The sequence below is a fragment of the Sebastes fasciatus genome, chromosome 18, assembly GCF_043250625.1.
Source record: "Sebastes fasciatus isolate fSebFas1 chromosome 18, fSebFas1.pri, whole genome shotgun sequence".
NCBI lineage: Eukaryota > Metazoa > Chordata > Actinopteri > Perciformes > Sebastidae > Sebastes > Sebastes fasciatus.
Window position 1 is genome coordinate 10,873,243 of NC_133812.1, and position 26,332 is coordinate 10,899,574.

General features: G+C 41.3%; 1 protein-coding gene across 2 annotated transcripts; it reads right to left on the reverse strand.

Annotated features, from left to right (window-relative positions):
- Positions 1-230: 230 nt before the first annotated feature.
- On the reverse strand, positions 231-26,332 carry mgab (MAX dimerization protein MGA b). Of its 2 annotated transcripts, none has more exons than XM_074615708.1 (22): positions 25,792-26,332; positions 20,517-21,703; positions 17,631-18,048; positions 17,345-17,441; positions 17,032-17,145; positions 16,798-16,923; positions 13,558-13,671; positions 13,008-13,383; positions 11,438-11,645; positions 10,603-10,840; positions 10,192-10,370; positions 9,783-9,996; positions 9,352-9,581; positions 7,997-8,239; positions 7,559-7,820; positions 5,918-6,567; positions 5,655-5,752; positions 5,475-5,520; positions 5,131-5,295; positions 4,209-4,320; positions 2,865-3,341; positions 231-1,968 (listed from the first exon to the last, which is right to left on the reverse strand). In XM_074615708.1, exons 2-22 carry the CDS (start codon positions 21,671-21,673, stop codon positions 1,079-1,081), a joined length of 6,414 nt encoding a protein of 2,137 aa, XP_074471809.1. In that variant the 5' UTR covers positions 21,674-21,703; positions 25,792-26,332; the 3' UTR covers positions 231-1,078. The 2 variants fall into 2 exon arrangements, with proteins under 2 accessions (XP_074471809.1, XP_074471808.1); XM_074615707.1 differs by having other exon boundaries at positions 2,772-3,341.

Below are 26,332 nucleotides of genomic sequence, written 5' to 3' on the forward strand. Positions count from 1 at the left end.
TCATTTTAAGAAAGAAAAGTCTAAATTCTCTGATTCCAGCTTCTTAAATGTGAATATTTTCTGGTTTCTTTACTCCTCTATGACAGTAAACTGAATATCTGAGTTGTGGACAAAACATGGTACAAGAGTTTTTTCCCCCCATTTACACAAAAACAGCAAAATTCTGTGTCCGAAAAACATGAAACTAATACAAAATGTGTTTGTTTTTGAGTGACTGAAGAGTACCATAATAAATGCATGTAGTTTTTATTGATTATAAAGGCCACATTATTTTTCACATTTTCAATTGAACTGAAGTTAACGGGACAACCAGTGTTTCAAAACCATCCACAAAGTAAATGTATTGCGATTAAAAAAGAAATACAATATTTACAGAGGTTATTTTCATACATACAATATATGGCTAATAGCATTTATCTTGATTGTTTGTGACACATCAGGTTTATATGCACATTACTGAGCCATCTCCCGCTCCCAAGAACACAGATCATTACTGCTACTAGACAGACATCATGGGTGGTTTTCTACCAAAAACATAAAGTGCTACTACAGATCATCTTCACTGAATTAATAACGGAAAACAAAAATCTCAAGAATGGATATATGCATCACACTAGCTCTCAATAAAAATGGAAAAGACATAAGTTAACATCTTACGGAGTTAATGAAGCAGAGTATTGTCTGATCCTAATCAGGATACAGACACTGTAAGGCGTTAACGTACTGGAATTACATAATCTGTAGAGTTTTATTTTCATTTGCATAAGACAGATCAGTAATAAATGACAAAACAAAAAAACATGATTTGAATAAATCAATATGTGGTTTCTGACGAGAAGTACACGCGAGAGAAATTAATCTTAGAAAACATAACATCGAAACTGAATTCATTATATTCATACATTCAGCAGGTCAATTAATGCTTTCTCTTATATTCTTTATAACAAAAACGCCTCTCTATAGTATGAAAAAAGTCCACTGAGTTTTGTGCCAACATATACAGAAAAAGATCAGCGTCCAGCTCTGAGACTTACTGATTGTGTGCGTTGGCTTCTGCAGCTACAGGAAGATGTGAGGACTATTCATATTCAACATCGGATTCAAGATCTGGTTCCAGTTCCTTTTCCATGTCTATCCAGGAGCGTTTCTTGGCACTGGGGAAGTCTTTTCCTAAAGCGCCTCGGGTTAAAGGCCGAGATGTGTAGACTGGGCTTTTAAAACTGCGAGGAACTCTGACAGGGTTGTCCTCGTTGGATTTAGAAGGACTACTTCCTCCTCGCACAACCGGAGGTCTCCATAGCGTTGCAGTCTTCTTCTTCTTCCTCGGAGGCCTTCCTTTGCCTCGTTTGACCGGCGCAGGGTTATCACTAACCATTGCTGGGGAGTCCTCGGCTTGCGTCTTCGTCACCTCCATAGTCATTTTTTCTTTTTCTTCAACCGGAACAGACGTTTCACTTTCATCGACGCTTTTACTGGCGTCTTCTACCCTAGTAGGTTTTTCATTTTCACTAACAGGGGTTACGGGGTTCTTTCGAGGCCTTCCTCTGCGTTTGGGGCACCTAGGAGGGGCACCAGTAGGATCAGGCTCAACAGAAGTAGCAACCTGTTTCACACGCTGAAAACTCAAGCAGGCAGTTGACAGTTTTTTTTTCCGGGCCAGCGCCGCGCTCCCCTCCTGGCTCTTCTCCACATCTTGCAGAGCCACCGACGGCATGAAGATTGATTTGTTAAGGAGGGCGAGCTTAGCCAGGGGGACTGTTCCACCTGAACACTTTGGTTTAGAGTTTGAGGATTGTGCAGTTTTGTCCTCCTGACTGCTTCCTGAAATAAAAGGGTGGCCATTTTCAGACAAGCTCTTGTCCTGGTTTGTGGATGAGTCCACATCAGAAGGTTGCGTCTTAGTTGAAGAGCTACCTTCATCCTCCTCCTTGGGTTTCATAACCATGAGTGTATAGAAGCCTTGACCAACTGTGAGAAGAGAGGAAAATACATATGTAAGAATAATAATATACAAAACTAGGGCTGTCAAAGTTAATGCGTTTTAATACCACTAATTACTTTAACGTGTTAACGCAATTTCTAGGTGGTAGCGGGCTCAGTTTTGAAGATACTGGCATCATATGAAACTAGAAAAACCTGAGGAATCCATTGGTATTAACCATGACATACTAGCTTGTTGCGAAGGAGGCTAAATAACGCTCAATACTTGTGCTAAATTTCAGCGAGGAAAAACTGTCATGGCCATTTTCAAAGGGGTCCCTTGACCTCTGACCTCAAGATATGTGAATGAAAATGGGTTCTATGGGTACCCACAAGTCTCCCCTTTACAGACATGCCATCTTTATGATAATCACATGCAGTTTGGGGCAAGTCATAGTCAAGTCAGCGCACTGACACACTGACAGCTGTTGTTGCCTGTTGGGCTGATTTGAGCATATTTTTTATGCTAAATGCAGTACCTGTGAGGATTTCTGGACAATATTTATCATTATTTTGTGTTCTTAATTGATTTTCAATAATAAATATATACAAACATTTACATAAAGCAAGTATATTTGTCCACTTCCATGTCGATAAGAGTATTAAATACTTGACAAATCTCCCTTTAAGGTACATTTTGAACAGATAAAAAGTGTGCGATTAACTATGAACAATCTTGATTAATTGCGATTAAAAATGTTAATAGATTGACAGCCCTAAATAATACATATAAATGAAGATAATTTGACTCAGGGATTAAATCATGGCCAGAGCAGGATGTCTTAACTTACGTGGTTTCAGAGATGAGGGAAGTATGATTCTGCCGTTCTTGGAGCGAATCAGAGGAAGAGAAAAAGGTTGTGCAAGCTGAATAGGAGGCTTACTGGAAGAGGATGTAGGTGGGGCTCCATCCTGGGCCGCAGTGACCGGAAGTGGAGCTGGGACTGGGCACTCTGTTTCTTTGAGTATCTCCTGTTGGGCCTCTATCTTTGTCTGATGTTGACCACCTTGTAGTGAGGGTGCAGTGGCCTCAGCCTGATCTGGAGTGGACACTGGTTGAGGCATGAAAGTCTGTACATTAAATGTGGCTGGAGCACTCAGTAGGTTAGGCTGAAGCAGGGACATGATCTTGTTTCGGAATGCAGTCATGGTTGGCTTAGCCTGAGACGGAGCCATGTAGAAGTCAGGCTGTAACAGGGGCTTGGGCGGGGGCTTGGACTTGGGAGTAATGGATTGCAGAAGAGCAGCTCGGGACTGGAGTAGATGGGAAAAGAAAGGCCTCCATTCCATCCCCTTTTCTCTGATTTTCTGCCTCTCGCAGATCTCCTTCAGCTTGTTTTTAATCAGCTTGTCCGGCTTCCCTAAAAAAGTGAAATTTCATATGGCACAAGTTTCAGTAAAGGCAGCCACAAACTGTATGTGCTATTACATATTCTGTTCATCCAGACATTAGCAATGGAAACGCTGTTATTCATTGCAATAACTGTGTTACGCTGCTCATTATTCATGGTTATCGGATCAAGACTTGCAGTAGATTTGATGGCAAATCCAATGATCTAACCATCATCATGTCACCATAAGTAATTCTCTGTGACAGGCTTCCATTAATCCCAAGACCGATTTCGCATGTGATCCCGACCGACTTTACTGTCTTTCAGAGGTTGTAGAAGGCTCAGTTTTAGAGTTATAGTGAAGGTACTGATAACGTATGAAACTACAAAACCTAAGGAATCTACTGGAAAGGACCTAAAGAAACCATGTCATGTTAGCTCGTCAGTGAGGAGGCTAAATAACGATAGATAATTTTGGCGAGGAAAAACTGGCATGGCCATTTTCAAAAAGGGTCCCTTGACCTCTGACCTCAATATGTGAATGGAAATGGGTTCTATGGGTACCCACGAGTCTCCCATTTATAGACATGCCCACTTTATGATAATCACATGCAGTTTTGGGCATAAAACATGCAGTTTTATGCATGCAGTATAGATGTGTTATTTTCACCAATTCTAAAATGGTGTATTTGAATATTTCTGCATACTGGGGCCCCTTTCAGATGAAGTACACCACTTCTATGTGAAATATACTGTTGACCTGCTATCTCCTCATAAAGACCCCTCTCCCCCTCCTAAAAAAAGACAAAAACTGGACTATTGGGGGTCTCATAGGGCACAAAGTGAGACTCACTACTACAAAATGCAACAACATGCAGCAACACAAATTGTACATACCAGACAAAAAGGAAAGCTCCTTCACATAGAGAGCCTGCATCTGAGTCAGCCTCCTCTTCTTCTCCTCCAGAGATCTGGAGGTCTCCGCCAGATTTTTGATTTCTTTTTCGGCCTGCAAATCAAATCAAATCAAATCAATTTATTTTTGTATAGCGTCAAATCACAACAGAAGTTATCTCAAGACGCTTTATATGTAGAGCAGGTCTATGACCGTACACCATAGTAAACATGACCGAAACAAGAAAGACAAGAGTGAAGACTGTGACACTGAGCTGTGAATGGATTGTCTTGTCAAACTTGTATAATACTGAAGTGGGGAAATGATTTATCCGCAAAACAGGTCGCGTGGGAAGCCATACACACATCTCATGCATACATGTACACTTATTCCTCTTTGATATTAATTGGTGGCAAACAGCGTTGTATAGAACAAATTGATGTGGACATTAAAGAGCATTTAATTAAGCTGTTTCTACTGTCAATCACAATTAAGTAGATTTTTTTAGACAGTTAAGTAATGTGAGTAGATTTGTTAAATTACTTCTAAATAACACATCTTAAACTGAGTGATTTAAATGTCTGTTTAAAAAAATGCCCCCTTTGAACCTGGCTCAAACAAGTTCTGAGATTTAAACTAATGAACTTGCAGAAAACTGGGCGATGGGGTCCTACATAAATACGCATTTTCCTGCCAAAGTTCAAACAGTTTTGGTTATTTATGGAGTGATATCTGTGTTTTTTGTTTTGTCTGAGCTTTTCTCGTTGGTTTGAAGTGTGCTGGACTCATTAGAAAAAGGTGATCTATTTCTGTGAACCAATTATTTGGATACTTGTAGAGATATACGATTAAGAAGAAATAGTTTTTCCATGTACACAAGGATAAATACAAAGAAATCGTGGCTGAGCAGGATGTGGAACTGACCAGTGAAAGGAGGCGCAGCCTGGGGGCCCTGGGGTCGCTCTTCAGGATAATCTGGAGTCTGTCAAAGAGGATCCGCTGTTCAGAGCGTCTTTGCCTTTCTAGCACCGTGTGGTTCTTTCGCCTCCTTTTATCCTTACACTGATCATGTTCATCGTCCATTTTATCCTGGAATGGAAAGACAGCGGAGAGAATAATAAGTACAAGCAATACTGACACTACTCTACACTTGCACTTTCTACATTTATTGAGATAAGATGATGATATGAGGTCGATATTGTCAAAATCATTACTCTGGAAATATCTGTCTATTTTGCTGTGTGGCTGCTACAGTAGTGAAAAGGTACCTGGATGCTGAATTCCCTTGCTGATCCAAAACCATCACTGGAATCTCTGAAAGTGGAGAAGAATTGAACAAAACTTTGATTGAAAATTCATTCAATAGGAGAACATATATACATACATACATACATACATACATACAGGTCCACATATTGTATATATATCCTTTCATTCACATGTATTACCCTGACTCCTTTAGTGCCTTGCGGACAGCTTCTTTCATTTGAGCGATGGCCAGTCCTTGTCTTCCTTCTTCTACGGTCTCAATGTCCACTACTTCATCCTGAAGGAAACAACATTCAGTATACAGTTTATAAATCTGTAACAATAACTACAATTACAACATTCACAGGATTAGATTTTTTTTTGTTTATGTAATTCACATTTTATATTTAAAACCATATTTCAGTTAGAGAAACAAAAGACATTTCTGATTCCTCACACTTACATCTTCGTCACCCTCTCCACAGTAGTCTGAGGAGTCGGAGTCGGAGCTCAAGTCCTCTGAAGCGATATCCAGGTTTGATTCCTCCTGCTTGCCTTTGGTTTCATCATTCTCAACTGATGGCATCTTGTCATCACACGTCAGCTCAGTGGAGGATCCAGGCTCCGCTGGTCTGCTGCTCGATAGGTCCTTAGCTGCTGTTAAGGTGTCCAAACCAAGACAATTTGCATCTGAATTGGCTGCTAAATGGCCAACATTTAACAAAGCATCTTTTTGTGGCAGGGCTTTATCCACACCAGCCGAGTTTGTAGTGTTCACAGATTCTGATGCAGTTCCATCAGCTCCAGGGTTTGGGAGCTGAATGAGGGTGAAGCCCCCAGGCAGGGTAACTCCTGGCAAGTTCTGGCCTCTGGTGCCCTGGTTAGCTGGAGGGCAGATCCTGAATGAATAGGTCCCGCTCTGCCCTAAGAAGCTGGGGGTTTTCAGTGACGGTGAGACGGTGAGAGAGACGGGCGAGGACGTGGAGCTGTTCTGGAAGGAGTTGACCGAGCTGCGTTGGCCAGAGGCAAAAGGGTTGACGGTGAAGAGGTTTTGTGGATGCTGCAGCAAGTTGATGGATCCCTTTTTCCAAGAGTCTGGATGGAGTAGCTGAACTGAATAAACAAAACAATGCAGGGCAGGGTGGTGAGACAAAGAAATAATGATCCTATTTCAACATACCTGCTTGATTTTTATATCTTTAGACAATAAAACAATGTTAATATTCAAAGATAAATCCTGGGTAATCGAAAACATGCTTCCTTTGATTCACTAATATTATATTTGGGCTATTACCAATGTTTAACTTAATGTTCATACAACTGCAATGCTGCTATCTCAGTCGTATTTATACCGGTAACTACTGAAAAGGATGTCTTCTAAGTATAACATGGAAGTTTGAGTGAATCCATTTATCTCCTCCCTACACTTACCAGGAGTCTGACAGTCCTAGTTTTATTTAAGACTAGATTTTTAAGCATACGTATTAGGAGGTGGTAGTTTTATGTCCTTGGATGATTTAAATGTTCTGCAGAAGTTGCGGTCTGTGTTGGAGAGTTCTCGGGTTGATAACTTTCCCCCCTTTTGTGAAGCAATCACTCTGAAGGCCCTTACGCACAAAGCTGACGGCCGGCAGTCAGCCAGATTGGGGCCGTCAGCGAGCGTCTGTCGGCCTAGTTTTTGCGTTGTGTCCCACACCGTCGGCTCTAGTCTGACCTTGTCTGCGTTTTTTTGGCCGATTCCGCATGTTGAATCGCAGTGGAGAGAAATCACTCGGATTGGCTGTTCAGCTTAAACGAATCAATGCACGAGAAGAGAAACGGAAGTGAGGAAAGCAAGCTAATGAGTAAAGTCAAGAGTTCTCGGTGTTCCGGTTTCCCTTTTTGAATGACGAATAAAAACTACCGCCACCTGCTGGTGTGAAGAGTTATTTCATCTCACGCAGGCGCAGAATGTACGTGCTAACTGGCTGTCGGCTGTAGTCTTCGGTGAGTTCAAATGCAACTTGTCGGCCAAAATAAAGATACTGCGAGGCAAAGCAAAATTTGGCCTTTATCACAAACTAAGTGCTTGTGCTGGGTTCCAGGAACAGAGAGACAATCTTACCTGGTGGTTGCATTGGTGGCTTCAGATCAGTGGTTTTCTTTGCAGTCATAATCGGAGGGACTACTTTGCCAGCGGGCTTCGGGAGCAGAGTATCAGGAGTGGTGATTTTGTTTGTAGGGTTGGATTTCGGAGTGATCTTAAGAGAAATGCCGCCGGGAGGATGCAGTCGGCCTGTGACAAATGCTGCAAGGCGGTTGGCTGGATGTAGAGATCCCATGTTCCCCAGCAACAGCCTGGCCTGATTGTAGGATTTGCCATTTACCTATAAAGGGAAGAAATACATAGATATTACTTGCATACATTGAAGTTTACATGATTTTTTTCCCCTAAACATTATGAATGCCATGTATGTTCAGTCATGTATACCCGGTGTGATTCCACCCCAGGTAAAACCATATTAATAGTGTTATATATAACTGGCATTTCCTTGAGCCTGACCTGTATGAGTCCATATGCTTGGCAGCCAACCGGTTTGGTCCTGGCTCTCAGTCTGCCGGCAGGTATCACTCCACTCAAAAAGGGCGTGACTCCAAGCCGCGTATGTGACTCTTCAATTTGGCCATCGTCCTCTTGTGCGTCCATATCCCCGTTAAAGCTTTTACTGGCATGCCTTTCCTCGTCGCTGTCATCAGATTCCTCTTCATCGTGATCACTGTCTTTTGATGGTTTACTGATGTGTAACTAGAAGAAGGTGGAGCAGAGCAGGAGATTTTTTTTCAGGAGTTAAATTATGAAATAGGGCTGGGCGATATGGCTTCTAAATAATATCTCAATATTTTTAAGCTATATCAAGATATACGATATATATTGGTCCTATAACCAATAAATTGAGAATTATTACATTTTGACAGAGCATTTCTACTTTAACCGGCGCAGCTTTTCTAGCCTTTATGGCACTGGTTTAGCATGCATTGTAAATCTTCTCACGTGATGCTACTCAGCCAATCAAATCGGTGCATTCTGATTCACATTAGTGAGTGACACATACATAAGGTGATTGAGACATACACACACACGGGAGAGACGAGACAAGAGACAACCGTTGGAGAAATAAGTGGCAAAAAGTAGGCCGCGAAAACAGAACTTTTTATCCAGAATGGACAAACTCTTACATGTTCGCTCTTCCCACGGGCAGTTCAAAACCAGTATGTCTCATACTGTATGTTCAGAGACCGTGGAGATTATTAAATGTGGTCACGTCATTTTTGAAGAGGAAGCTGGCATCTTCCATCACCTTTTCTGACCTCAACAAGTATAAACTCGCTTTGGTGCGTCACTTCTTCTGCTCTCTCCAGGCTCTTTCCCTCCAGATACAAAAACACATGGCCAATACGCACATCCATGCTCATACGCTACACACACACACTCGCCCAGGAGAGTTTAACTGTGAGCCGTGGGGGAAGCGAAGCGCCAAAACAAGTCTCATGCCGGCAAGTAAAAAAAATGACAATATTTATACTCGATGTTGGCGATATTGTCATTTACCACATCCCACATCGCAATACATCGAGTATATTCAATATATCACCCACACCTGTTATTAAATGAGGATAAACACTACATAAGAGCTTATAACATTCAGAGGCTGGTCTGTTTTGGATCAGCTGTTCTTCATTCAAATAAATAATAAGTCAAGGCAAGGCAATAAGCCAGTAAGTAACTATTTAGGAGGCAAGGACAATTCTGACAATACAGCATTTTCTGGAGAACAACTATACGTTTTTTATACAGTAGATTCAGGACTTGAATCACTTGTTACTGCCACACATATGCATTACTCCTCAGAGACCTACCCTGTAGGTGACGATGGAGCCGCTGGGCTTCCGCATGAAGATCTTGGCGACCGGGCGGATGAAGTAAGGTCCCACCCAGAAGCGCCGAGACAGCCTGTTGTTATTCATGCGCCGACACAAAGCTTCCAGGACCATTTTGCGGTCCTTAGCCCACTGACACGCCGACTGGATCTCGATTTGCTTTTTCGCTTCTTTTTCATCGGACGTGGTCCCCTGAGATGTGTTTTCTGCTGGGGGACATAATGCAGTATGGTTGGGTATAGCAACAAATAGCAGCAAATCTTCAATACCACCCAGTCAGACATGTCAGGCAAGACTAGGAAAACAAAACGAGTACAAAAGAATATCTACAAAAAAGAATTCAGTGGCTGGTGAAACATTTACAGCACAAACAGAATGATGTACTTATTGCATCTTCTTTGGTTTCTTACCTGTTTTACCAGCCATTACCGTTCTGAAGTACTTTTTCGGCAGGTTATCAGTGGTTGTCTTCTGTGGTTTTGCTGTGTTTGGTGTCGGAGCATCAATGATCTTGGGCTCAAGGGTGAGTTCAGGGGGAGGCTTGCTGTTGAACGCTCTTACACGTGCACATGTCATCAAGCTCTCCAAGTATTTATACACTGGATCCTTATCCTCTTCTCGAACCTGCAATCATGATTTTTTCATTTAAAAAAAAGGGACAAATGGTATACCAATATGAACATAAGCACAGGTTTTTACACTTACAGATCTTATACTTAAATAATCAGCAATATATACAGCAGTGTAATGCAAACACTTTTAGTACAAAAAGGTGTAAAAGCTGGTATTAAATCCAGTAAGAGAGAGATTGTATTTTACCGGTTGCGTTGGACGAGGTGCACTGCAGCGTTTTAGGACCTTTACAGGGGCAATACACAGTGGGGCACTTTTGGGGATGAAGACCGGCTCTGGATCCACATCATCAATGGGGCGCTTCCACAGTTTTTTAGCATGGGCGCCCGGGTGAGGCTGGATCAAATGATCCATACTAATCATAGCTGGGGAGGGATAAAAGCATTAGATTAACACTTCCGAGTTACTGAGGGTAGTGACCAAACTGAGCAGGAAACAAATATAAAACCTTAAAATTAAATGCATTCCTGGTAACTTATGGTATGAATGAAAGAATGCAGTGATCCAATTGCTTCAAAAGGGTATTTATAGAGGGTAATTGTAGAGATACAGAATAAAAATATAAACAAATTCTATCAAAATTGAACTTGATCTTACAGTAAACAGGTTGGATCGAATCTTCACTCTCCATCGCGCTCAGCTGCTTGGTGATCTTGCGTTTGAAGCAGCCACAGCCTAACATGCATTCAGGCCGCCGGCAGTGGAAGGGAGCTCTGCTCGGATGCCGGAGACTGGAACAGATGCAGCCCAGCGTGCAGAACTCCTGACCACATTCAGGTCCCTCCGCTTTATACTTTGGACACTGGACTACTCTCGACACCTGACTGGGAAGCATCTGATTAAAAGGAAAGGAGAGACGTCAGAACATTTTCAAATGTGTGTGCCTTTTCTCCATGTCACGTGTCAATTTGTGTGGATGTTAGCCAAGCATTGTTGTCAATACCGCTTACTTACAGATTTACATTTTATATTATAAAAGCAAGAGTTACTTTCAAAGTAAAATTAGGGATGTCACAATACCAGGAATTTAGTAGTCAATACCAGTAAAATTCCACAATTCTCTATACCAATTTGGTACCACGGTAAAAAACGAACAGTAAAACAATAAATCCCGTGTACTTTAACATCCATTCCTTTATTACCGTTTGCATACTAGTTGTTGTTGGCATGTTAAACAGGTCAAAATTCCCTCTCTAAAACATCATTTTACAAGATTATATTTGAACACACCATGATGTTAGAATTTACCTTCACCCAATACTAATTTTTAAAAATCAATTGCACCTTGCATTTTGAAATCGTCAGGAGGAAAGCTGGTTAACTGTTAGCAGCTGGTATGCAGCCCAGTGCACTGAGCGTTAACATTAACTAGCTCTCTTCCTGCCGATTTCAACACAGATTTGATAGTACATGTGTACAGTAAGTTGCATACCTGTTTTGTCAGCAAACCAGACAGAGCCACCGACAGCCTGTCTGGAGTCAGCTGGGTTCTTCTCTGACCCTGGTTCAGGGCTCCAAACTCCATCTGCAGCAGTTTGAGTTGGAACTTGGTGAAGCCTGAAGGTCTGTGTGCCATCCAGTGGCTCTGGCTAAAGCTCGCCCCTGGTCTCTGGCTGACCGCTGGCTGGCATGTAGGCAGTCTGAACAGACAAGATGAACTGAGCTGATTAGTGTTGTTCATTTTTAATTTACAGAAAATGGTGTTTGTATCATGTACTTCTTTATAAGACAATGGCACATTTAGAAACACTTCTGCACAGCTCTTTTATTTTAATTTAGATATGTTGTACATACTTTTATAGCATTTTTTTATGTTTTTTTGTAATTTTCTTCAATTTTATATTCATGTCTCTACCTTTTTATACTTGCTTTCATTTATTTTAATTTAATTTTATCTTACTATGTTATGTATGCTGTATGTTATGCACCAATACACCAAAGCAAATTCCTTATATGTGAAAACCTACTTGGTAATAAACCAATAAACCATTTTATTTTACTGATACTGATTTTGCAACATTCACACTGTGCAAGTACATAAGTGACAACATGTATGACTATAAATGTTCACAAAGTCCTGCAAACAGGGCATAAACCTAAATTAAAGAAACAAGTTGCCCAAGTCACTCAAGGGTAACCATTTTCCTAGAATTAAAGACATCTGGAAGTATGGAAATGAATAAATAAAACCAGTAAAACCAGCACATTTTTAAAAAGACACTGTGAAACTGTAAATGGACACGAGCTTCTCAAATGTGAAGATTTGCTGCTTTTCCTTGTCTTACATCATAGTAAACTGAAAATCTTTGGATTTGAACTGTTGGTTGAACAAAAAAGCTATGTGAAGATGTCCCTTTAGGCTTGAAAATATCACCTCAGGACATTATGATGTTTTATACATCAACCTAGAGTTGTTCCGATACTGATACCAGTATCGGAAATATGTCTGATACTACCCAAAATTCTGTATCGTAGAGTACGCCAGTCTATGCACTGATCCGATACCATCATTTATTAACCCAGAAAAAATATCAACTTGTTTAGCCGGAAATCAAGTCTTCTTCGCCGAAACAGTAGCCTTCACTGTGCTGTCGCCCTGGATGTATCATGGCTGCCACTGGCAGCTACTGTTTTAGAGCAGCGGAGAAGAACTGATCGCAAGTAGTTTCAACAACAGTGTGGTGCTAGTGGACAGTGTACGGTAGTCCGAGTGAAGAAAATGTCAGCCATTTGGCAATATTTCACAGATTTAAATAATAATAATAATAATAACTATATATGTTTTAATCACGCTGGTAATGGATCAGTACTGGGTATCAGCCGATAAAGCAAGTTCAGGTATTGGAATCTGTAAAGAAAAAATGGTATCGGAACATCTCCACACCAAACAATTCATTGAGAAACTAATCAGTAGATTAATCAATAATGAAAATACTTATTAGTTGCACCCTAAACAGAACTAAATAAAGTACCCAAAACCGGAATTACAAATCTATCCTTACCTCTGTGCTGCTGGCTGTGGAGATAGAGATGCAGACTGCTGTATGGGCTGAGCTCCAGCTTGAACGGGGGTCTGAGAGGTCTTCGGGCTGGCCAGAGGAGGAGCCGGTGACGCCAGGGCAGAGTAAAGGAGGGGTTTGAAAGAAAGGGGGCAGGGTCTGTTGGCCACCACGGGGAATTTGGCAGCAGCTTTACGATGCTTGAGTACGCTGTCCAGGGTTTTCACATAGCTGGAGCTCTTCACGGGCAGCTGATAGGCAACAGAGCCCTCAGAGTGTGTTGAGAAGGCATCAGCGCGCTCACTGATATACTGGGCTTCACTTTCCAAGTACTCATCCAACATGTTGCTGCAGAAGGCAGATAGGTTCTTTTGTGATCCTTTAGGAGAGGAGGAACGAAGAGATTTTAATTCATCAATAAGGAGTAATGAATGAGACACAAGTACATACAGTTGGTTTCAGTACAGTTAATCTTTTGGTAATTAGAATGACTATACTAATCCCATTGTATGATGAAAAGGACACTGGAGCAACAATGACAAGAGAACCTTACCATCACAGTTAGAAGGAGACGTTTCTTTGCTTCCTATGAACTTGTTTTTCCATCCCTTTATTTTTGTCATGTCACTTGTCTTTCCCGTCCGGGAGATGAAGGATAATCCCTCATCTGTGAAGGAAACATACTGCATTAGCCTTCAGTTAAAGATCACAGCACACAAATAATTCAATGCTTCACAAGTATTTATGGTAGGGATCCTAATTTGAAATGTCTTTTCTGACCGATAGTTGACCCTCGCTAACTGATCGTTAACCGTTAACAGGCAAGATTGGTGCATTGCATGCAGGGGTGCTGTGGTTGTAGTGCCTAACAAGCCGCCCAGCTGCAACAATAACCAAGTCCACAGTTCACCCGTCTGAGAGAGTTTGTGTAGCAGCCACGATGCTGCGTGCATTGTCATGGACGCATGCAGCGACTTTCCCAGTATGTCTCCACTACATCATTTAGTTTAGCTGCGAGGTTGTCAGCTGTGTCTGCCTGGCGTACTCTGTCAGCCCGGCATTAGCGACGTAGCGGCGTTAGCGAGTGTCCAACAGACTGTGTGTGTGTGTGTGCTACGTTCACAGCGATAACGTTACTGATAACTTCATACTCAACGTCGTCACACACACACGGTCTGTCAGACTGGAGAATCACATCCTTAATGTGGAGGGCTTTGATCAGCGTTACTTTATTTCCATACTATATAAGAATGCAAAAGGTGTTGGCCGGTTGGCTGGTAATGCTTGCAGGAAGAGGTAATTATCTGTCAGTCTATTGTAATTTATCCTACTAAATACATTAAGCTACCTTCGAAATGTGCCGTCTACATTTAGAAAGAGAGATATGAGAGAAAAAGCTAAAAACGTACATATGACTTACATATTATATAAATATGTTAATATGTTTAACCATTCTTGATATCACATCTTCACTGCTGATGGATTGAACTGGGTATAATTACATAGGGGTTTTCAATTTTCAAAGTAGGAGACTTAACATACAGACAAATTTAACTTGTATGGCACTTCTATTGAAGATAAATAGCTATCTTTACCATAAATAAAAGCAGTCCCAGCACAATGAACTCAAGGCCTACATTTCAAGTAAAGGACATTTTCTTGAATAAAATGAATAAAAGTGCCTCTTTTAGAAAAAGTGCAAACAGAGTTTTGAGCAGCCCCTTTTCTCTATTTATTTTTTATATTGTCCTACTTCCTTTCCTAGAGAGAGAAATGCTAATAGTTTTGCCTTGAATGGAGTAAGTGCCATTCTGATGCTCATGCGTAGGTGATCATTGGTGAGCCTGGATTGGTAGCCTACTTGGTTACTACAATGTTCATAGCGGAGAAAGGTGACCCAAAGCTGTAAGTCGATCCAAACATGGTCATGGTGTGTAGTGCTACTTTGGTTAGACAGTTTCAGACACAGTCTGAAAGTAGCAGCATCTCTCTCACATCTCTCTTACGCTGTTGTTCTCTCTAGTGAACTGTCTACACCCAGTAAACAATAGATTTGATTGGCACAATTGAGTGAAGCTATTGCCGTATTAACTGAATTAGCTGCACCCGTGGTCTATAACCGTGACAGTCAGGAAAAAAAAACAACGCCCCCCAAAGATTATTATTTCTTCTCATTAATTTATCAGAAATTGGTCGCGGGTCCGGATAGAACCGTCACTCTGTCCGTGGTGATGCCCGATCTATGGCTATGCAGGGGGCAGCGTGCCTACAGCATTGGCTCCTATCACAGCTGATCAACACTGTTTGTAAGGTCAGTATCTGTTCACAACAACAGTAATCCTAAATGAGGAACTGAATGTTTCATGTATTAGACAAGCCAGACATGATAGCTAGTCTGCCCTCAGGTGAAAATATGGTAAAACATTTAATTCATTTTGAAGTCCACAGCAGGTTTTATAGAGGGGTCTGTTTACATGGAAGTGCTAGTTCCTGCTCCATAATATCACCATAATAATTAAATTACATAAACAAATAAAAAAAATCTGAACCCTGATTTACATGAGCCCAGTCGGAAAACACATCACAAAACACATTTTAGAAGATCTGCAGACTATGTGTATTTTTAACTGTGGACAATTTGTCCTTTTGCTTCCCCCTTGCATGGAGGTCAGCATCTGAACAAAGACCCTGCAGATAGGAGTGCAACACTATTCAGTAGGGCTGTGTATTGGCAAGAACCTGGTGATACGATGCATATTATGATAGAGGGGTAACGATCCAATATACTGCGATACTGTAAGCAAGGCGATATATTTTGATTTTTAAAATCTGTCATGGTATAAAGGCACACTGCCATCTGAGTAAACAAAAGTCACAAAGTGAAATGGCTACTATGGGGAATAACATCATCACACATGAATACAATGGGCTCATTGGCTCCACAAGAGTCAAAGCTTTCCAGTCATACCCAATTTATGTAATTCAAGACTGTTAAAGACCTCAGTATGAAGAAATATTCAAATGCAGCATTTTTGAATAGGCGAAAATACCACATTTGTACTACATGCATAAAACTGCATGTGATTATCATAAAGTGGGCATGTCTGTAAAGGAGAGACTCGTGGGTACCCATAGAACCCATTTTTGTTCACATATCTTGCGGTGAGAAGTCAAGTGACCCCTTTGAAAATGGCCATGCCAGTTTTTCCTTGCCTAAGTTTAGCGTAAATTTTTAGCGTTATTTTGCCTCCTTCGCGACAAATGGATTCCTGAGGTTTTCTAGTTTGATGCAGCATAGCTTCACCCTAGCTTAAGAGGTTAATTAAAAATTTATACAGTGTTTGAGAATCAATACAGTATCACAAAGCATAATATCGCGATACTCGTGTATCGATATATATATATATTTTTTTTTTAAATCAATAGATGTTTTCTTGCACCCCTATTATTCAGGAGGTCATGCCTGAGGTCACTTAGTTAAAGGGTGAACTAAACACTAGGTCTCTCTGCCATCCAACGATACGGTTTCACTTACAGTTTACCCACTCCCATTTCCGCAGATGGCCAGACCACCCGAGACAATAAACCCCAAGTAACATATTAGGGTCTCTTGCTCATATTCTTATTGTGACAACACTGTCAAAATTACAAATGTATGTATAATTGAGAAACATATAGTTCAGAGCTAAACTGAAAAACATTTCTGTGTCCAAACAGAGCTAATTAAATGCCCCACGATAAGAATGCACCTTCAATAAACAAGCACAAACTGTCAAAGATCAGTCCAACTTACCACCAGGAGACAGAGCCTTGGCGTTGTCTTGTTCTGGTAGGTTTGGGGGAGGCAGTGGCAGATGAACCCCCAGATACTGCAGGTCGATGGACTTTGTTGGGTCTAGGGAGTTTAACTTCAAGCCCACTAGAAAACAGATAAAAAGGAGTCAACAAGAGAAAGATATCTACACTTTATCACTTTGTATAACCTACTGAACCACTGGGATGTTGATGTGTGTTTGTATGAACTCACCCTCCTGCAGCACAGGATGGATGACCTGTCTGTGTTTGAGAACCCTGAGGTCATGCAGCAGGATCGCCTCCAACCGGGCTATCTTCTCCTCATCAGTCTCTGGAATCACCTCCACTGAAACGCCACAGAAATGTTTTTCAAAAGAATCGGGCGCATGATATTGAATTCATTGTTAGTTAAATAAAATAAAAGTGAGGCTACAATAGGTTAAAGCAGGATTTAAGATCGGCATAACAACCACAGTATAGCAGAACTGTGCAAAAGCATTTGTCACAGACGTCAGTCAAATAAAAGAGATCTTTACATTGCTTACCTTTTCCCTTCCACTGCATCGGCGTCAGTAGGGAAACTGGAGATGCCGATGGTGTGCTACTGGCTGGCTTGTCCCCAACGTGAACCTCAAGAGCTTCCTGTCACACAAAAGAAAATTAAAGCTTAAACACTTTTACTACTGTGCACTCAAAATCATTCGGCTATGCAACAACAAACCCCATCTCAGGACGACTAAATCAAAAATAATCCTTTGGAGACATGCAGATATGTCATAGAGCATTCTTTGCAGTAATTTGTACCGTTTTTCCCCATTTCTATGGTATTACCTTTGAGGTGAATGACACAAACAGCAGGCCTTCTACATCATCCAGCTCTGGTTGCATAGCGACAGTCAACGATGGGCTGTGGTGTACCGTGGGGGAGGCAGCCGGAGCTTTCCACATACTTCCCCGTGAATTCGCCCAGCGTCTGTTAATCTTCTTCCTCTTCTTGCGGGACCTAGGTGATGATCCCGGTGTAGACTTTGAGGAAATAGGGGTTGTGGATATTGCAGCATGGCTTTCTTCCTTGTGTTCTACAAGTGGACGTTGTTGGACAAGCACAAGCTCGCCAAGGGCATGCTTTCCTCTTATACAGGGGACAAAGGGTTCATCCTTAGTGGAAGAGGTAGACATTATGGGCTTCAGGACCAGTCTGGTCTCTTGCTCATTGGAGAGAGAAGCAGGGACGGTGGGATTCTTCGCGCTGGAAGACAGTAAAATGGAGTACCGTTTATGGACACTAAACAACTTAAAATGATAATGATGATCTCATTATAAAAATATGTTAACGTGAGATGGCACGGCATGTGGCAATGGTATTATAATAGGGTAATTCCAGCAGTTTAACTGACAAACGGCCACCCATTTCCCAGCTTATGTTTATGTACTTGTCGTTGCATAATGTGCTTACATTCTAGTGTCCCCCACATGCTGCACCTGATAATGCAGTCATGGGTAGCAAGTACTCATTCGGGTCCCAAGGCCTCCAAAATAGCAAGTGTGAGGCTATATAAACACCAGAAAAACGACAAACAACTTTGAAACTCATTGTGTAACGCCCATATAATCCTCAATTTCTGGTTGAGAATGCAAAACAGGTGTCGATTCAAATCAGTGATAACTTTTGAGGCCATGGTTTGTGGTGTTTTTAAGCAAATGTCCTATTCAATTTTGTTAAAAGTCTTTTTGTGACCACTGTACTAGAAGTCATCATGTGTAAAATATAAGATGTTCCTGTTATCATCCACCGTAAATATGTCCGTTCCTTAAAGTGACCTGCCAGAATTTATCCTCAAGAGAGATGCCACATTTTGGTGATGGCTTTGTCGAGCTGGACACAGTGGTGGATGTGTTTTTTTGCTCCATCAGTTATTACCACAGTCTTATTACACGGCTGTGATGAATAATTGATTGTGATTGGTCAATCACGGCGTTCTACGGTGTGTTATTTATTTATAGCAGACCGCTACTATGGGCGCAGTTCTGATATCGGACTCTGGCGGACCATTTTTGTGTCAAATTATTGATTTCTTAATAAGTAGCAGTGTAATAAGCAGAATAATGTACAGCTAGCGGGTCTTTGTTGAGACGTCGGGGACCACCCCTCCGCCAGCTTCGCCCTGTCTGGGTTTCTTTCACAACAATGACCGGCTCGCTGTACATTATCCCTTACATAACAGGATGAAAGCAGTCAGACTGCCAACATTTTCCTAACACTGACATTAAAATACAAAAAGTTAAGACAAAAGCATGGTGAATATATTTCTTTAAGTTTTGAAAGTTGCACCTAGTCAAATGCCATATGTTGATACATTCCCTGGCCACTTTATTGGGTACACCTAAACAATCCAATACAATCCAGTAAAACAGCTCTGTCACATATATTCTACCTTTACTAAGCTTATAATGGCCAGTTTTTAATAAAACTAACGGTGTTAATTCAACTATATGTTTATTACGGGGTCGTACATTGTGGTGTTATTGTACTTACTGCATTAAATTGAAATGTGTTTCTCATATTCTTCCCCCCTCACGTCTGGGAAAAACATTAGAAACACCTCTAGTGGATGACTGGCAAGAAGCTGTTGACTGTATCAACACAGTCTTTACCTGCGACAATATCACGCCTATTCGGAACAAGATGGATCACAGCTAATCACCTCTCTCTCTCATATTCCTTTTGGGCAATGTAAATACATAACACGATTTTGGAACTGCATAGCCAAGGAGATTAGATGTATTTTCAAAATTAAAAAACATCCTGGGCTTTTTTTCCTGGGTCTACCCTCTAAAGATGCATCACTTCCCTCTCCTGCTTTTACTTTGTGGTATAAAGAGATATTTAATGTACTACCACATAAGAGGATCACCTCTGTGCTTAAAGGTAATGACCATGTAATTTCTGAACATTTGAAAGCCATTTATGGACTATCTCCCTGTAGAGTGTGGTAATCTTTTTCATTTCTTTCATGACCTGGAAAGCTTCAGGAAAGAATACTGATGTTGGAAACACTCACTTGGACTAAGGCTAGGTCAAAGGTGACACAGCCAATGGCGGATGGAGCTGAACTATGGGATCTTTATGTGAAGGAAACCGCTTTTTGTTCTTGTCTGGACAGATTTTTTGTTGCTTTTTTGCTGTTGCCGTTTTGTTTTTTGAATCAAAAACTTTTTATTGAGGTTTTGCAGGACATAGCAAAAGTACAGCGCTGTTTGGTCACCAAAGAGAAATGACAGTCATTGCCAGCAAGCCATACTGAAAACTTACTTTCACGCCAAGGACTTGCAATGAATAAGTGAATAGTGTGTGCTGTAGTCGAGCTGCACTTAATAATCAAGTATTTACAAGATCTTGAATGTATCTAAAAAAGGGCCACATGCTTTCTTGTTGCTGTTTTATGCTGCTTGTCTTCCTGTGTACATACTGTGTTATTTACGGTGCGCTATATGTTGTCGTAGCCTACTTGTTTCATATTATTTGACAACCACAATAATAATTATCTAGTTAAATGATTACCTCCCTGACAGGATTAATCAAAACTGGACATTATTATCTTAAAGGTAGAGGTATTGGATTCCTTTAGATTTTACAGGTGCACCTAACAAAGTGGCCACTGAGTGTATATCAATGTGTTGCATACAGAACAAATACATAAAAACTATACAACTTACCTCATATCTGCAACCTTCTCCTTGTTTTCATTGAGTTCAGCAGGTTTTAAGATAGCAGGCTGAGTGTCTGTCTTCACCTCATTAATGATCCGGTTTAGGCGGGGGTTGTGCCCGTCCTCCCTGAAGCCTTTTGCAAACGGATTATGATTAATTTTCAGCTGGGTGATCCGAAAGTTCTGATAAGTCGTCACCGCCATGAATTCAGTTTGCGGGAAAGTAAAGGTCATGCTCTCTGGTCCCATAACCACCGGCTTGTCAGGTGTGGGTGGGTCCCCATCCAGGACAGGTATCACATGTAGCCTGGGAATGTAGCGATGCATGGAGTATAGGTTTATATGACCATCCTGGTCTTGGTTATGATTGGTCAGTTTGAGTTTGTAGAAGGACACCAAGCTACCAATCCACTCTGAGCCTCGACTGGGTGAGTAATGGTGGGAAAATGCCCGGATCAGACCCTGGCCCTGGTGCTCTGCTGGTCCATTGACCTCCCATTTGGATGTGCTCCAGCGGTACCTGTACTGGTCCGATGGAACAATGGAAAGGACCAGACTGTACTGCCGGTCAGGCTCTAGACCAGTCAGGCGATATCGACAGTATGGGAACATGCGTCGCCCCGGTTTAGTGAGAATCATCTCTGTTCCACAGCTGTAGAACTGCTTCCACACGTTGTGGCTCTCCAGAGTGACGCTGACACCTTTGAAGGTCAACACAGTAGGAAAGTTATTTCCCAGGCCTCGACTGCCATATGTGGTAGACGGCAACACAGACAATGTTAGTGGTGCTTCTGATATGTTGACCATGCTCGTCCCTGTGCATGTTAGCGAGTCTGATGCTGATGCTATATGTGAGGTAGCTTGGCTTCCTTCAACAGTCCCTTCAATGGTAGTAGGTGATGTTGCAGCAGGCTTGGCCGGGCTGGCTTCAGCAGGTGAAGAGAGAGCTGAGCTACAATCATTACTTGCCATGGAGACGGCTCTTTTCTCAATCATTGTCTCAGTCGGGAGATTATTCGGTCTTGTAGTGGTTGGATCAAAAGGAGTTGAAGCAGGGACGGTGATCGGAGGAGCCGAGATGGGGATGTTAGTCGAGCTCCCCTCCTCATCCTTCACCGCATGTAGGTCCTCCATCGATGCAGGTTCAGGGTCAGTGGCAGGCATCACCAAAGGCTGTCACACTTCATTTGATACCTAACAGAAAATGATATAATAATAATGTTAACTACATAGCAAAGCAATGTTCACGGGTACAATATACATTTCAGAGCTAATTAAGCCATAAGACAGAAAATAAAAAGGACAGAAAAATAAAAATGAAAGCCAAATACAACCCATTTGCTGACAAATTTGCTCCAGGTCATCGAAGCAAAGCAAGTAATGGCAGAAAAGAAATAAGAGCCATAAAAGATGTGACAAGAAATGTAAACAATTAGAGAAATTCAGCAGTCAATACAGTACATCCAAAATGTACAGCTGTACTGTAAAAAATTGAAAACAACTCTAGTAGTATTTTTTACTGAAAAATTAAGCCATGAACTCACATTACAACATTCTTAAAAGTGGTCCAGTACCACTAGCATCAGTGGTCTGGCAACACTGTGCTACCTGCACAAATGACAGTCGTAGGACATGATAAACATGGTCTAAACCAAAAAATAAATAAATGGTACTATAGTCAATATCAAAGCATTGTTTTCATACTCCTGAAAAATAAATTAGTTAGTAATGGAGAAATTATCATTTATTTACAATAGGGCTGTCAAAGTTAATGCGAAAATAACGTGTTCACGCAAATTCATGTTAACGCATTCATTTCTTTAATGCATTAATCTTTTGATCTTTCAGAGGTTGTAGCGGACTCAGTTTTAAAACCTAAGGAATCCATTAATACCAATCATGTCATACAAGCTTCGTGGAGGAGGTTAAATAACGCTCCGAACTTGTGCTAAATTTTGGCGAGGAAAACTGTCATGGTCATTTTCAATGGGGTGAAAATGGGTTCTATGGGTACCCACGAGTCACCCCTTTACGGACATGCCCACTTTATGATAATCACATGCAGTTTGGGGCAAGTCATAGTCAAGTCAGCACAGACAGCTGTTTCTTGTTGGGCTCGAGTTTGCCATGTTATGATTTGAGCATATCTTTATGTTAAATGCAGTACCTGTTAGGGTTTCTGGACAATAGGTGTCATTGTTTTGTTAATTGATTTCCAATAATAAATATATACATACATTTTCATAAAGCAAGCATATTTTCCTACTCCCATGTTGATAAGAGTATTAAATACTTGACAAATCTTCTTTTAAGGTACATTTTGAACAAATAAAAAATGTGTGATTAATCATGGACAATCGTGTGATTAATCACAATTAAATATTTTAATTGACTGACAGTCCTAATTTACAACCAAGGGCCAAATCACATGTGGTCCTTCTATGAGCTTTTACTGTGTAAAAACATATATTTATTAACTATACCCAACATGCCAAGCTATATAAAAAGGCACGCTTCGTCACTCGGTTTCACATTAAGAAGATTAAGTAAATCCAGAGGACAGATGGTAATTTTTTTTAATGGGTTATGTATGAATAATTTTGATGTGTTTTGTTTTTTTGTCTGATGGGTCTTACTTGTCTGTCGGTCTATGGTAACAATATGTCTATTGTATGTGTACTTTCTCTCAAACTGAGCTGCCTATGGATGCCTATGGATGAATTTCAGTGCAAACTGACCATAAAGTTGTATTTGTTGTTATGATGTTGCATACCCTTATTTGCAACAATAATAATACATTTTATTTATATAGCGCTTTTCTGGATACTCAAAGACACTTTACACAGATAAAATGATCATAAAAATAAAGATATAATAACAAATATAAAACACACAATATTGATTGTACACAATAGAAGCAGTTCTAAAAAGGTGAGTTTTGAGTAGTGATTTGAATGTGGACAGGTTGGTGCAGTCTTTGATGTGTTTGGGGAGTGAGTTCCAGAGGGAGGGGGCGGCTATGGGAAATGCTCTGTCGCCCCAGGTACGGTGATTGGTTCTGAGAGGTATGGACAGGAGGTTGGACTACAGAATAAAATGCACCAAAACTAAGACTGTCTTTCCTTAAACATCACTTGACTAATAGTAAATCAAATTGCACAAAAGGTGGAGTATTTTTTTTTAAGTTTAATATATAATTTCTCTTCGCAGTGTGAGAGAAGTGAACTTTGTCATGGTTGAGGTGTGCTGCAGGACCACTTCTGGTTTGACTGACCAATAGGTATCACACCACTGAGGACGGCTGAATGGCCGAAATGCTCAACATTTTAAGTATGGTGAAGACACCTTTGCAGCCCTGATAAAATCATCTCTGTCGACGACAACAGAGAAGACAAGCTAGTAACCTGTGTGTCCTGTTGTCATGCCCTCTCCTGGGTCAATGTGCTAATCGCACCAACACACTCAGATGCTGTAGCCTTTAAAAGATGTTGAACACCCTTATCTGCAACAATAGACTACAGAATAAAATGCATAACGACATAAACCAAAAATGAAAAAACACTAGGTGAATAAAGTAGTGGGAATTAAGAAAAGACAAAACACCAAAACTAAGGCTGTCTTTCCTTAAAAAAAACAAAAAAACATCACTTGACTAATAGTAAATCAAATTGCAAAACGGTGGTATTTTTTTTTAAGTTCAATATATAATTTCTCTTCACAGTGAGAGAGAAGTGGACTTTGTCTTGGTTGAGGTGTGCATGCAGGACCACTTCAGTGTTGACTGACCAATAACCTGCCTGGTATCACACCGCTGAGGACGGCTGAAATGCTCGGTATTATAAGTATGGTGAAGACACCTTTGCAGCCCTACTAAAATCATCTCTGTCGACGACAACAACAGAGGACAAGCTACTAACCTGTGTGTCCTGTTGTCCTGCCCTCTCCTGGGTCAATGTGCTAATCACACCAACACACAGATGCTGTAGCCTTTAAAAGATGTTGCACACCTTTATTTGCAACAATGGACTACAGAATAAAATGCATAATGTGCAAAACTAAACCATAAATGCAGAAACACCAGGTGAATAAAGTAGTGGGAATTAAGAAGAATAAAACACCAAAACTAAGACTGTTTTTCCTTAAAAAAAAACATCACTTGACTAATAGTGAACATTATCAAATGCACAAAGGTGGTATTTTTAAGTTTAATATATAATTTCTCTTCGCAGTGTGAGAGAAGTGGACTTTGTCTTGGTTGAGGTGTGCTGCGGGACCACTTCAGTGTTGACTGACCAATAGCCTGCCTAGTATCACACCACTGAGGACTGCTGGATGGCTGAAATGCTCGGTATTTTAGGTATGGCGAAGACACTAAAAACGGACAACGTTTTCACCTTTGCAGCCCTGATAAAATCATCTCTGTCGATGATAACAGAGAGGACAAGCTCATAACCTGTGTGTCCTGTGTGTCCTGCCCTCTCCTGGGTCAATGTGCTAATCACACCAACACACAGATGCTGTAGCCTTTAAAAGATGTTGCACACCCTTATTTGCAACAATGGACTACAGAATAAAATGCATAATGTGCAGAACTAAACCACAAATGCAGAAACACCAGGTGAAGTAGAATAAAGTGGTGGGAATTAAGAAAAAAGACAATAATAAAACACCAAAACTAAGGTTGTCTTTTCTTAAAAAACACTTGACTAATAGTAAATCAAATTGCACAAAGGTGGTATTTTTTTAAAGTTTAATATATAATTTCTCTTCTCAGTGTGAGTGAAGTGGACTTTGTCTTGGTTGAGGTGTGACTGACCAATAGCCTGCCTGGTATCACACCACTGAGGACGGCTGAATGAAGACACTAAAAACGGACAGCATTTTCACCTTTGCAGCCCTGATAAAAATCCTCTCTGTCGACGACATCATAGAGGACAAAGCTACTAACCTGTGTGTCCTGTTGTCCTGCCCTCTCTGGGTCAATGTGCTAATCACACTAGTAGTCACACCAACACACACAGATGCTGTAGCCTTTAAAGAAAGGTGTTAACCAACCAAACCCGAGCATAAAACATATCGTCACCGACATGTTCACCACCCAAACTCCAACTGCTATCCGTGTAACAAAATTCCATGAAACCATGACAACAATCTTTAAGTTGTTTAGCCCACCAACGGCTCTTTCTTCTTCCTCACACACACACCAACAGAAGAGGAAGGCCTGCCTGCTCCTCCACTCACTCACTCACCAAGTTGGAAAAGTTTCACTAAAAAAGCCTCACCTTTTTACCGCTGAATGCCTCGTGTTTCTACGGTAGCGACATAACGTTCACGGTAAAAACAACTCCCAACTGTTGCACTCCTCCGTCGTCGTCGTTGAAAGAGAGGCCTCGGTTGAATCCCTCGAACACACAAACTGGCAAATGGAGGCCGAGAGCCACGAGCTGCTCGCATCGAACGAACCGACCCGAGCGTGCACGCAAGCGAAGCCAAAGCGCATGCACGCGGAGTATCACCCCCCCACCGCCGCCTTCTTTCAATGGCGCGTGATTCCCGGGCCGCCAGCGCTAGGGAAGCGGGAGTCCACCACCATCCCGGAGGTTTTTTTTTTTTTTTTTTCTCCTCCTCGCTTGTATGTTCCCACCTCGAGAGCTCACAGTCCGGTAGCGCCGGTAACAGGACAACTCTCAGCAAGTTTAGTTTCCCGAGCTGAGAGCACAGAGCCGGCACTTTTATCCTACTTCTTCTACCTCTTCTCACCCTCTCTCTCTCTCTCAAACACACACACTATCCTCTCTCTGCCTCTCTCTCTCTCTCTCTCTC

What these genes read in the sequence shown, in the direction of transcription:
- mgab (XM_074615707.1), bottom strand. Translation starts at nt 21,673, where the DNA reads ATGCCTGCCACTGACCCTGAACCTGCATCGATGGAGGACCTACATGCG. An exon ending in TTGTGTCATTCACCTCAAAG is followed by an intron (nt 17,442 to 17,630) that starts GTAATACCATAG and finishes TTTGTGTGACAG; the next exon opens with GAAGCTCTTGAGGTTCACGT. An exon ending in GGAGCTTTCCTTTTTGTCTG is followed by an intron (nt 3,342 to 4,208) that starts GTATGTACAATT and finishes TCACTTTTTTAG; the next exon opens with GGAAGCCGGACAAGCTGATT.